The 12416-nt window shown below is 44.7% G+C and overlaps 1 protein-coding gene across 3 annotated transcripts; it reads left to right on the top strand.

The window, feature by feature from the left end:
• Positions 1–1330: 1330 nt before the first annotated feature.
• On the top strand, positions 1331–11609 carry slc12a1 (solute carrier family 12 member 1). Of its 3 annotated transcripts, none has more exons than XM_041938278.1 (26): positions 1331–1588; positions 2740–2880; positions 3236–3311; positions 4047–4142; positions 4475–4614; positions 4716–4826; positions 4912–5023; positions 5131–5258; positions 5396–5480; positions 5602–5759; positions 5847–5954; positions 6058–6181; positions 6334–6435; positions 6756–6911; positions 6998–7097; positions 7263–7374; positions 7723–7863; positions 8487–8593; positions 8712–8794; positions 9382–9507; positions 10169–10297; positions 10519–10630; positions 10817–10903; positions 11055–11187; positions 11310–11377; positions 11474–11609. In XM_041938278.1, exons 1-26 carry the CDS (start codon positions 1331–1333, stop codon positions 11607–11609), a joined length of 3129 nt encoding a protein of 1042 aa, XP_041794212.1. The 3 variants fall into 3 exon arrangements, with proteins under 3 accessions (XP_041794212.1, XP_041794221.1, XP_041794202.1); XM_041938287.1 differs by having other exon boundaries at positions 9382–9528; positions 10193–10297; XM_041938268.1 differs by having other exon boundaries at positions 1331–1594.
• The last annotated feature ends 807 nt before the right edge of the window (positions 11610–12416 follow it).

The following is a 12416-nucleotide window of genomic DNA, read 5'->3' as shown; positions in this document are numbered from 1 at the left end:
TTACCAGCCCGAAGTACCTGTTGCTGTCTTATTAAGACAGAGAAGTGAGGCAGAGGCAGAAGGAAAGAGGGTTTCATTGCTGCTGTTACGACCGTCCATGTGGAAATTTTTCTTTCTTCAGCATGACTCAGTCAGTATAGCTCTTGTGGAAAATGGTAACAGCTTTGAGCCGCTGTGTTCCGAACCTGACGGATATTGTGCAATTGATCGCTTGTTTTCAATCTCCACATAAAAACACGTGCAGGAGTATTTTTCTCCGCCTGCAATGCAGCCAAGGTCAGATTTAGAGTCATTAGCCTGCCTTTCAGTGCGCGCATAAATCACTGTGGTGTATCAGTAATAAGGAAGTGTACCTGTTAAGAGGTCCTTTAAAGGCACTTTGGAAGTCATGTGGCTGTATAGAAGGGCCTCCGGCATGTTCCTGCAATTCGTGGTCTCATATTAACTCCCATTTCACTCTTAAATACACTCACGTCTTCTGTGCTTCCACTAACTCTGTGGCAAAGAGAGTCATTACAGATAACATTTATTAAAACAGTTACATAAATCTTATTCACCTGACCAGTATCACTCTCAGATTGAGGTACCCCACCGGTTTTATTGATGATATCCTATTTTGTTTATATATATATTATGAAATTAATATTTTTCCATCTTCCCATATTACCTTTATTTTTTTCTGCCACAGTCATGCACACCTCAAAGTGTCTGTGACCTTGAAACTTTTCCTGCTTTGTTGTATTAGCCTCCTTCTTGTAAGGACTCTCGTGTGGATGCTTCCCGATGATTCATCCAAAGCGCTCACACGTCTGAGGAAACACTATCCATAACCCCATAAACTTCAGCAACAGGACAACATGTGCCGTTGCTTTGCACTTCAGACAACAATATTAGTGATCAATTCTCCATAACTCAGGCAATGAGCGGCTTTATCTCTCATTCGGCGTTTATGACTTGGTTAATCGTTAAGCAGTGCCTTTGTGTCCCCTAGGATGGAGCAAGGACATATCTGACACCCCTCTGTCAGTTTTCTGAGGGTTGATCCAAAGGGTTGGCCAATAGCTGGAAGCCAGTATATGACCCTGGGTTGCAGAGTATAAAGGTAGGACCTCTGAGACAAACCGAGCTTAAACGCAAGAAGCTCAGAGCAGCAGAAGAGATCTCCATAAATCTAATCCGAGTTGAGTCTATGCACCAGCAAACAAGGATAACCCCACCGGTTGATGCCTCTTTTCAAACACTGCTGGATGACTGAAGACTAAACACCTATTGCACACTGCTGTTTTATCCTCGACCGTTTCAAATCTGAGAATCTCCTCCAGCATTCCTGATGGAGAGGTACAGGTCCAACGGAGGGGAGCATGTTAACACCGCTTATGATTCCACCCTGGACGAACCTCCTCTCTACGAGGAGTCGAACCGCTCTAATGGGGACCACCGCATGGTCCGGCCCTCGGTGATCAGCGCCTTTGGTCATGACACTTTGGACCGACTGCCCCACGTTGACTTCTATCGCAATGCGGGCAGCGTGAGTGGTCACCGGGCTGTGCGCCCGTCCCTGCAGGAGCTCCACGATGTGTTCCAGAAGGTGAGCGCATGCATGTCTGTGAATGATGTAAAACTTATTCACCTATGTTTTATTCTTGAGTCTCTTTCTTCCCTGCAACACACGCTCCGCACACCCTTTTCTCTTCCATTACTCATGTTTGCCCTTCACCTCACCTTCTGCAGAAAGTATTTTGCACCTGTTTTCCTCCCCGTGTCCAAAAATTCAAGTCACTGACTCTGTAACTGCAGTCTTTGTTCTGCTCCTGAGCGACACGGTCCATTCACACAGGTCAAAGACTCCAAACAGGGTGAAATGAAATGTTTAATCATTCGAGCATCACTTTCAGTGTCCACAGTTCAGTCGTTAAACCTTTGCTTTGTGCACCTAAACAAGACACCGAAAGTTATTTCTGGAACAACACACTTGACACACTTAAGAGATTTTAGTGCTTTTTACTGGGCAGTTATACTGCTTTGTGTTGCAAAAGAGATGAGGTTATAGGTCAATTGAGTTTTATGGGTTCAACTAGATTAGCAATTCTGAACCGACAAAAACAGGAAGACGTCCCCGACGGAAAATGAAAGAAATTAAGTGTCACTCCAGTTTAAGACAGTGCGCAGAGCGTAGTGTGAGTGTGTGAGGCCATCTATCATGCAATCATCGGCATCTTGACGGAGAGATTTTAAAAGGCTTCCTCATCAAGGAAGACTAAAAGCAGCTGACTCACAGTTTGAGTCCACGGTGCACTGAATGCTGCTGCTGTCCACACTCTGAATGAACAACCTGAACACAAAGTTACACGTTTCCAGTGGTCTAATAATACTCAATGGGATGGTTTGCTTTAATTAAAAGAAATCTTTTAAAATAAGAAACTGGAAATGAAACACACCTGCGAGGCCTCTCTGAACCAGACATCAGTGTCAGGCAGGATGGTCAGAATTCATCTTCATGGGAAGTTAAGATTAGGTTGGTCTTGTTCTCTCCATTTTCCTCATCAGTTGACAGGGACAGCGTAATGTCTCTGCAAACGCTTTCAATCAATCTTCACACAAGTCTGTGTCTCCTAATGAGAGGACAGAAAACACTTCACAATGATGCTCTTTCGCAGCGAAAACACTAAAAGCGCAGGCATCAAGAACATATTTAAGAGTTCTGTCCCTTATGTTCTTCCCTCCACATTTTCCCACCAGAAAGGAGCTATCGATGTGCCGGACACTGTGGAGGACGATGACGAGGGGAGTGACGGGACCCCCTCTGATGACCTGGAGTCTGCCGTCCCATTCGAAAGCGACAAAGGAGCAGTAAAGTTTGGCTGGATAAGGGGCGTCCTGGTGAGTTATGCTGGGTAATGACGGGCTCCCTCTGCTTTATAGAAGCAGGGTCACTCTTCTTAACTGTGACCTGGCAAGAGGAGACTCTATGTGTCTCGATTTGCACAGCGGGGCCAAGTGGGGCTTTCAAGGCCGGAGTCTGGGAGTGATTTACATTCCCTCAAGTGTTGCTGGCACGGACATTTTTAAAAAAAAAAAATGTTTAGTGCTGTTTTAAAAGGTTTTTCTAATCAAGTTACATATGTTTCAGCTTGTCATTTACATGTACAAGTAAGCATCTCATCAACATTACTGTATTTCGACCCCGTGACTCGCGCTGAATGCTTTGAACTTAAACTGATCTTCTCTGCCACAGGTGAGATGCATGCTGAACATCTGGGGTGTCATGTTGTTCATCCGTCTGTCCTGGATTTTTGGTCAGGCAGGCTGGGGTGAGTGCGACAACATGTTGTGTTGTGTGCAATGCATTTTCTACCTATAGCTAACGTCTTTGTATTTGCATGTGTTTATTACTTATTTAACTATTTTTCAAGGGTTTTCGAGGTTCTTCTTGCACAGCTCAGGGTGGGTTACTTATCATATGTGATCAATAAACTTAACTTGACTGAGGCGCCCTGTCAGCTCAGACTCTCCCCATCAGTGAATCCAAACACGATTCCCCCCGCAGCCACATCCTACACCCTGTGTTTTTTTAGAAACGAGGGCGCTGTTACCACCGATTCCAGGAACTATAGAGACAAGCGAAGGATTATGTAGTCGTCCACTCATTAGCAGGGAGGGACTGAACTGGGGCAGATTCCTTCCTGAGGTCCCAATAATGATCTAAACTTGCTGAAGGTTTATTCTATGAGCTATGTGTGTGTGAGAGAGAGAGAGTGAGAGAGAAAAGGGGAAACTGTGTGAATGGCTTCATGAGTGTGTTCATTGCTTAAGAACCTATCGATCGGCGGCAGCTTTGGTTCAGGCGGTGTAACTAAATGGTTTTGAGATGCAGAAGAAGCTGCAGGCAGTAGGGAGAGCAGGTACAGCAGCCGCTTCCAGCCCCCTCTCTCTGTTTGTTTAAAGGTGACTGTGGGGAGGGGGACGGGGGGCTTCATTTCACAACCAGAATGCTTCATGGCTTACCACTTAAATAAAATCTAAACTGTTACTTGTGTGCACCGCAGGTCTGGGGATCGTGGTTATCGTTCTGAGCTGTGTGGTCACCACCATCACTGGCCTCTCCATGTCTGCCATCTGTACTAACGGTGTGGTCAGAGGAGGTAAGACATTTCAGAAACAGAGGCGCCGTGAACTCGACCTTTCATAACGCTGCAGCCGCCACCAGCAGTTTAAACATTATTTATGAATGCATGCAGCCTGAGATAAGGCGCACTCACCCTGACATAAAATCTTTATTGAGAGAATGGAATGACCAGGAGGACACTCTGCGTAGATAAAGACACAAGGCTCAAAACTGCACCTGAGGGTCATCTCTTGAAGCCTTTTCTCGGTTTCGCAGCCAACTTAAGGCGTCCTGACATTAAATCAATGAATCGGTGATGTGATGATTAATCATCCACTCCTGCGTGTGCGCCTCTTCTTGTCACTTCAGGAGGAGCGTACTACATGATATCTCGCAGTTTGGGACCGGAATTTGGCGGGTCGATCGGTTTAATTTTCGCCTTCGCCAACGCGGTGGCTGTGGCCATGTACGTGGTGGGATTTGCTGAGACGGTGGTTGAGCTGCTCAAGGTGTGTGATGCTATGATGATCAGGTGACTCTATGGGGAACTGTGGGAATATCGCAAGATGTTCGACCGTACACTCACTCGTGCCTGTTCTGTCGTGCTCAGGATAACGCTCTCATCATGGTGGATGAACTGAATGACATCAGGATCATTGGATGTATTACGGTGGTGTTGCTGTTGGCCATATCAGTGGCTGGAATGGAATGGGAAGCCAAGGTGAGAGATGATCACCATGCGTTGTTCGGCAATCTCTGAACATCCAGCCATGACTTTTGTAAATTCGATCATTTTGTCCCCACAGGCACAGATACTCCTGCTCATCATCCTGCTGGTGGCCATAGTGAACGTATTTGTAGGAACATTCATTCCTGCAACCGATGACCAGAAATCCAAAGGCATCTTCAACTATGACTGTAAGACCGAGCAAACCTCCATGACGAAAACACGTAAATCAAAAAAGGTGATGACTTGACTCATCCGCAGCGCCTGATTTTCCTCCTCTCACCCTCTTCTTCCACAGCGAGAATCTTCATGGAGAATTTCGCTCCGGATTTTAGAGGCACAGAGACTTTCTTTTCAGTGTTCGCCATCTTTTTCCCCGCTGCCACCGGGATCCTGGCTGGAGCAAACATCTCTGGCGACTTGCGGGTAACTTTCTCATACAGAGGGGTTTTTTTTATTATTATTATTTACATGTGCGAATATATCATTACTACATTTCATTTCTTTATAGTAACTATCACACCTGGAATGCAACATTTTCAAACACAGATGTTGTTTTACAGGATCCACAGGCAGCCATTCCTAAAGGTACCTTGCTGGCCATCTTGATAACGGGTGTCACCTACCTGGCTGTGGCCCTCTGCGTCTGTAAGTACACTAATCCATGAAATGCATCTCAAGTGAGAAACTTCACTAACTTCACATCTGTGCTTTTCATATAAAGACGCTACCTCGCGTTCAACATTTGTTCTTCCCTCTAACTGATCAGCTGCCACTGTTGTCCGTGAGGCCACTGGAAACATAACTGACCTCGTTACTCCTGGAAGACCATGCGACGGTCCAGCCGTGGCTGCGTGTGAGCTCGGCTATAATTTCTCTTCCTGCTCAGTGGAAACATGCCAGTTTGGCTTGCTGAACAACAATCAGGTACGCTGCCATTCGAACTGGAATCTGCACAGAAGAAGAGCTCGTTTTTTTTATGCGTCTAACGCGCTCCTCTCCTCACGTCGTCAGGTCATGACCATGGTATCCGGATTCGGTCCCCTCATTATTGCCGGAACCTTCTCAGCCACCCTTTCTTCAGCCCTGGCTTCCCTCGTCAGCGCACCCAAAGTCTTCCAGGTCAGCAGCTCACTGCAGCACGCTAAAATAATCCCAGATTACTGTTCCTAATTACTGCAAAAACAAAACAAGCTTTTCTAACTGAAGCTCTGCATCTCCTCAGGCCCTGTGCAAAGACAACATCTACAAGATCCTGCACTTCTTTGCCAAAGGATACGGCAAGAACAACGAGCCAATCCGCGGCTATGTCCTCACATTTCTCATTTCTGTGGCCTTCATTCTCATTGGTCAGTTCAGTTGTCCATCATGGCATCGCGATAACATCTTTACAATAAATTAAAACCAAAATATTTTTAGCTTCAAATGGACAAATATGCTAATGGTTAGTTTACTGCTGTCATGGGGTGTACGTATTGAGGTTGTTGTTTTGTCTCTGCAGGTAATCTCAACACCATTGCTCCTATCATCTCCAACTTCTTCCTGGCATCATATGCTCTCATCAATTTCTCCTGCTTCCATGCCTCCTACGCCAAGTCTCCAGGTGGGTCTCTACAGACAAAGTAGCTCCTAAATGAAAACTATTGGCACTGGGCTGAGGTTATTCGACCTGTATAAGTGACTGTAAATATATTAAAACCAGGCACTATCACAAAAAGCACCTGATTTAAGACGTTTCCTCGGACAAACTCAGTCGCATTAGATAATTAGATTTTGATGTGCTTTAATTTCAAAGTAAGATTTCAAGACTCAGCACTCCACATCACTGTTAATGGGTTTTCTTTCTGTACTTTGTGTTTCCCACCACTTGTCCAGCAGTCTGCAGTTTGTAAATGTGATCTCTCCTCTTTCATGCCTTCCCAGGTTGGAGACCAGCATATAAATACTACAACATGTGGCTGTCCCTGCTGGGCGCATTGCTCTGCTGCGTTGTCATGTTTGTCATCAACTGGTGGGCTGCTCTGCTCACATACGGCATTGAAATCCTCCTCTACATATATGTCACAGTCAAGAAGCCAGGTGAGCTGCGTGCTGTGCGTTTGGAAGTACATTCACGATGCCGGCATGGCAGAACTGACCTGTCGGGACTCTTTTTTTCTCTCCAGATGTGAACTGGGGTTCGTCCACGCAGGCGGTGACATTTGTGAGTGCAGTCGGCAACGCTCTGTCTCTGTCTGGTGTCGAGGATCACGTCAAGAACTTCAGGTGAGGGTCTGCATTGCATGGCTGTGGGTGCAGACATTCAAAACAGCACATCTTAGACGCTGTCCTTATCAGTGTTAAATATGAAAAACTGAAATTCAAAATCAATCATTTTCAGAATCCTGGCATACAGAGTGTCCTTGTAACGCGTTATTGTTTCTATCTCAGGCCACAGATCTTGGTACTGACAGGTCCAACACGGACCAGACCAGCTCTCCTGGACCTGGCTCACTCCTTCACTAAGAACTATGGACTCTGTCTCAACTCTGAAGTCTTTGTGGTAAGATTATGTTGTAATCTCATTATCTGCAAATGCAACATAATGGATGTCACCAAAGCAGCACATAGCATCTTTCCCAAATCTTCATTTAAATATCAAACTTCTATTCAAATCAAGATTTGCACATCAAGTGAGCATTAATTGTGCAGTCTGCAGACTTTGCATGCAGCGGATATTCAAGCGAATATCAAGCAGGGATGAGGGAAATGCCAACTGTCTGGATACCTGAAACTAAAGTTTAGGTTCAGCTCTACCCTCTGAATACGAGATATGCATGTGGGATCTCTTTCCCTCTCAAACGCAGTCACACAAACACTCATATACAGCTTTACGTGGTGATCTCCTCAGGGCCCGAGATCAGAGGCCCTGGAAGAGATGAACGCCAACATGGAGAAGAACCAGCTGTGGCTTAGGAAGACCAACCGCAAGTCCTTTTACAGTGCCGTGGTCAGTGAGAGCTTCAGGGACGGAGCGGAGAGCCTGCTGCAGGTCAGTGTGGTCATGACTTACGAAACATTTCTTCAAAAAAACAACAAACCAACTAACCCAGAAAAATCCATTCCGTTAATGTGTAACCTGTGAGTTTTGATCAGAAGGAGACGGAAAATTTAAACATTTGACAAACAGGTTTTTATTGTCCCATTTCTTCCTCACAACGCCGAGTATCTATTGCTGTGTTATGACTCTGGGCTGGGCCTGTCTTAAGGGTCTGGCGTGGACATTAGTGCAGGAGGAAGAAGAGGAGAGAGTTAATGAGGAGCAGGAAAACAGTCTTATGGCTCTAGCTATCGCGCTTTCAAGATAAGGCCCCGGTTCATTGTCAGGATCGCTTACTTCAAACAGCACGGCAGATTAAAAGCTATAATTGATTAACACTGCACTGGATGAGTCCCTGCAGACAAAGTGAGATCTGCTGAGTGATCTGGTCATAATTTCAGGCAGTAAAACAGCTTCACAGCCTTCTGGTCGAGGACACTTTGAAACTTTTTGGATTTTTTATTTTCTCCTCCAGTTAACAATGACTCCAGGTTTTACAACGCGGCGCCCGTGTTGCTTCAATTAACTGATTTTTGAGTTTTATCCTCATAGGAGTGTCGTGCTTTTCTTTACAGGTCTCTGGTCTCGGCCGTATGAAGCCCAACACATTAATGATGGGCTTCAAGACAAACTGGAGGACTGCGGGCTCAGAGGCAGTGCAGAGCTATGTGGGAATACTCCAGTAAGTCACAAATTAACACACCTATGGCAAGCACATGTGATAATATACCCCATAATTAAACACAGATAGGGGAGCTTGTGTTGAACTGGTGTCCTCATTCTCTTTTCCTTTTTGACAGTGATGCCTTTGACTTCGAGTACGGGACGGTGTTGCTGAGGATAAACGAGGGACTTGATGTGTCGCACATTGTCGAGGCAGAAGGTCAGTTTGAAAAGTCCTGCATCAGCATAACAGTTATATTTATGAAGTACTTTTTTAAGCAAGGTGCTTAAAGGTAGGTTCGATAGAGGGGTGAAACAGCAGCATGAAATAACTAAAGCAGCAAACACTGATACGACATAGAAAAATACATAAATGAAGGATGTATACTTGTAATAAAAGAACAAAACATGCTAATAGGACAGATTAGCAGTGTAAAATAAAGCCACACCGCCGTTTGTAAATGCATTTTCAAGATATTAAAATGCAGAGAGGGCAGCGGTCGACCTGAGCTGAAATACAGAAGAAATTGTCACAAACTGCATTGCAGCTGTAGCGTGCTAAGTTGTATTCTCATAGCAACCCACTGTAACTGATAAGCGCTGATAAGTCATGGCACTTTGTTCTGTAGATTACAATGTATTCATAAAGGTCGGGTAGTTAACAGATAAGATACTAAAACAACTACCAGTTTACAACCGTGCCTCTGTGGAAAACCTTACAATAACAAGGATAATCCTGACTGACGTCACACGGAGCCACAGTGACTGCATGATCGTCACAAGCCCGAATTCTGATTCTTCTTTCAGAGGAGATGCTAAAGGCAATGAAGGAGCAAGAGGAGCTGGAAAACGAGATGATGCCGAACGGAGGGAAATCAAGAGGACTGTTCAAGAAGTCCAGGAAGCAATCTCAGACAGTGCTCACCACCAGAGGTATTATTATTACTCCCTCAGTCAAACTCTTACCTGACAGTTCAGAGGGGCTCAGACCTAAAGGCTGCATCAAAAGATGAGTATGATCTTTAAGTATGTGGGGAAAGTCGGTAACTATCTCACTCTCCTCCACACGCTCATATTTCCGCTGAGATAACGTACATTTAACAAATGAAGCCAATGACACACATCGGTTTTGGAAACTTCTCCACACTCCCACAGAGATATAATTGAATCAAGCGCTCCCACTAAAGATGTCTCCGAGGGTGTAATCCAATAATATGGTCCCTTTCGTTCCAGTTTGAAGAGCATCGCTTAAGAGCAGCCCTTTAGCCCAGACAGCAGAGGGTGCTTGCAGCCTCTTTCTCGATCTGTCTCTGTCTCCACACACACACACACACACACACACACACAAACCACTGAGCTGTATCTTGGCAAGACTGCGATGGTTGTTAGTATGCAATCTGGATCCCACTCATTGGAACATTAAACCTGAGAGATGGCTGTTGCTGCTGATGTAGAGTCAGCTCTTAATGTTGATTTGTGCTAGTTTTCCCATCCAGCCGAACTCTCGGCGCTCGCTCAATGAATTACATTCCCTCCTACTGTTCCTCTCGCTCATCCACTTCTCATTTCTCCTATCTGTTTCTCTCTTTCTCAGTGTCGGTGTGCAGCCCTCCTCCCCCGCAGGTTGCCAAGATGAATGAGAGGCTGGTGGAGGCCAGTGCTCAATTCAAGAAGAAACAGCCTAAAGGCACCATTGATGTGTGGTGGCTGTTTGACGATGGAGGTAGGTGTTGGTTGCCCCGGGCAGCCGCCTCCTATAGATTTTAACAGACCCGTGCACAGAGACACATCACGTTCTCCCTGACGCTAATGCAGACAAATGCAGATTGAAGAAATCTGACTCCAATAAACTGACAGGCACAAAAACAAATGTGCAATACAAAGATGTACAGTCTGCATAATAAAACCAACTGGATTCTTTGTTTTTCCTCTCCCCTCACTCAGGTCTTACCCTGCTGCTCCCCTACATCCTCACTACCAGGAAGAAGTGGAAGGACTGTAAATTAAGGATCTTCATCGCAGGGCAGCCTGGGCGCAGTGAGCTGGATAAAGAGGAGTGAGTGAAAAAAGAAAAACAGTTTCAATATCAATTATAGCGTAATGGCTGGAAGTTAGATTGGGCAAATTAATGAAAATTCATGAGGCAACAACATCAATTCACAGGAGATGTTATTTAGCATTAACTGAAAATAATTATCAACATTTACATGAAAGTTAATCAGTGTGATAACGTGTCTTGCAGGATGAAGTCTCTGTTGCATAAATTCAGAATTAAGTGCAGTGACATCAATGTCATTGATGACATCCATGTCCAGCCGTCCTCTGACAGGTAACTGCTTTTTATCTTCAGTTATAATAGTGACAGCGGACCAGATGGTGCAACAGTAATAGTATAGTTTAATCATTGTATCTGCATATTATACGATAAAAAATTGAAAATTTTCTACATTCAGCTCATGTTCTTATCTTTTTTCCTCCAGCTTGAGGGATTTAGAGGAAATGATTGAGCCCTTCCGTCTGCATGAGTCTAAAGACAGAGGTCAGGCCGAAGCCAAGCGGAAAGAGCAGCCCTGGAAAATCACTGACGAAGAGCTGAGCACCTTCGAGGACAAGGTAAAACCACTAAGTTAAGACTTCATACGCAGCATAGACACAACTGTGTATGTGTTTGCATTCAACAACAAAATCAGGTTGCAATTCATTGTTTAATGAATGAACATGATGCTGTTTTGCAGACAAACCTCCAGGTGCGACTGAATGAGTTGCTTCAGGCAAACTCCAAATCCGCCAATCTGATCATTGTGTAAGTACAACTAACTGTTGCCTTAGTAACACTGAGCGGCAAAGCTTAATCCAGAGCAGTGTCTAACATACTCTGCATACCCTTCACCCCCTGCAGGAGCATGCCCATTGCTCGTAAGGAATCCGTCTCTGACTTCCTCTACATGGCCTGGCTGGAAACTCTGACTAAGGACCTTCCACCCACCCTGCTCATCAGAGGCAACCAAAAGAGTGTGCTTACTTACTACTCATGAGCACCTTGTAAGCTAAACATTAGGGTGCAGGTAGCTATAGGGGAAATAAATGGTAGTAGCATAGTGATGGACCGTGTTCATAAAGCGTACCAGAACCTTGGATGATGTTATTCAGTCTTCCAGACCGACACCACAATATAACACAAGGATTTTTAAGTCCTTAAGAGGACATTCGTACTCCAAGGGCTAAGACAAGAAATACTGCATAAGAATATAAGAAATACCTAGAAAAAAACTGAGAGAAGTGGTCAGATGGTGAATTTTTTTTGAAGGTATAATAAAAACTAAGTTCAGTCACAGCTAAATCTTGTTGATACTTTACCATGAATGTGTAACTTACAACTTTGGTACATAGTTGTTCATGGTAGCTTGTGGCACATGAAATGATGATCTGGCAAACAATTACTTGTACTGTGTGAAATTGCAGCCAGCTTGCCAGCAAGGGAACCTCACATTGTATGACGCTGTATGGCACCAAGAGTAAAGATTTAACTGCTGCGCTGCACTCAGAGCTCTGCGAATGCTGTCAGTGAGGACCACGTCTAGTCTAAATATTGAAAAATCCTTTTCTGACATTGAATTTGGAATCGTCAGACAGTCTGACTGTGAATTTAGCAGCAAAGTAAAGTTTAAGCCCTTTGCAACGCTGGACACGTACAGAAATTCTCCGATTACACAAGTACGGTTATTCTCAGATATTGTTATATGTATGTAAGCTAAGGCAAAGGGACATAATTTTGGGTCAGAACAAAGTCAAATCGCATGTCTCCCTAACTCAGGCAGATCAGTCCAACGAAACAAAGGGAG

Source organism: Chelmon rostratus, chromosome 1, assembly GCF_017976325.1.
Source record: "Chelmon rostratus isolate fCheRos1 chromosome 1, fCheRos1.pri, whole genome shotgun sequence".
NCBI classification, from domain to species: Eukaryota; Metazoa; Chordata; class Actinopteri; order Chaetodontiformes; family Chaetodontidae; genus Chelmon; species Chelmon rostratus.
This window is presented reverse-complemented; position numbering and strand designations above follow the sequence as displayed.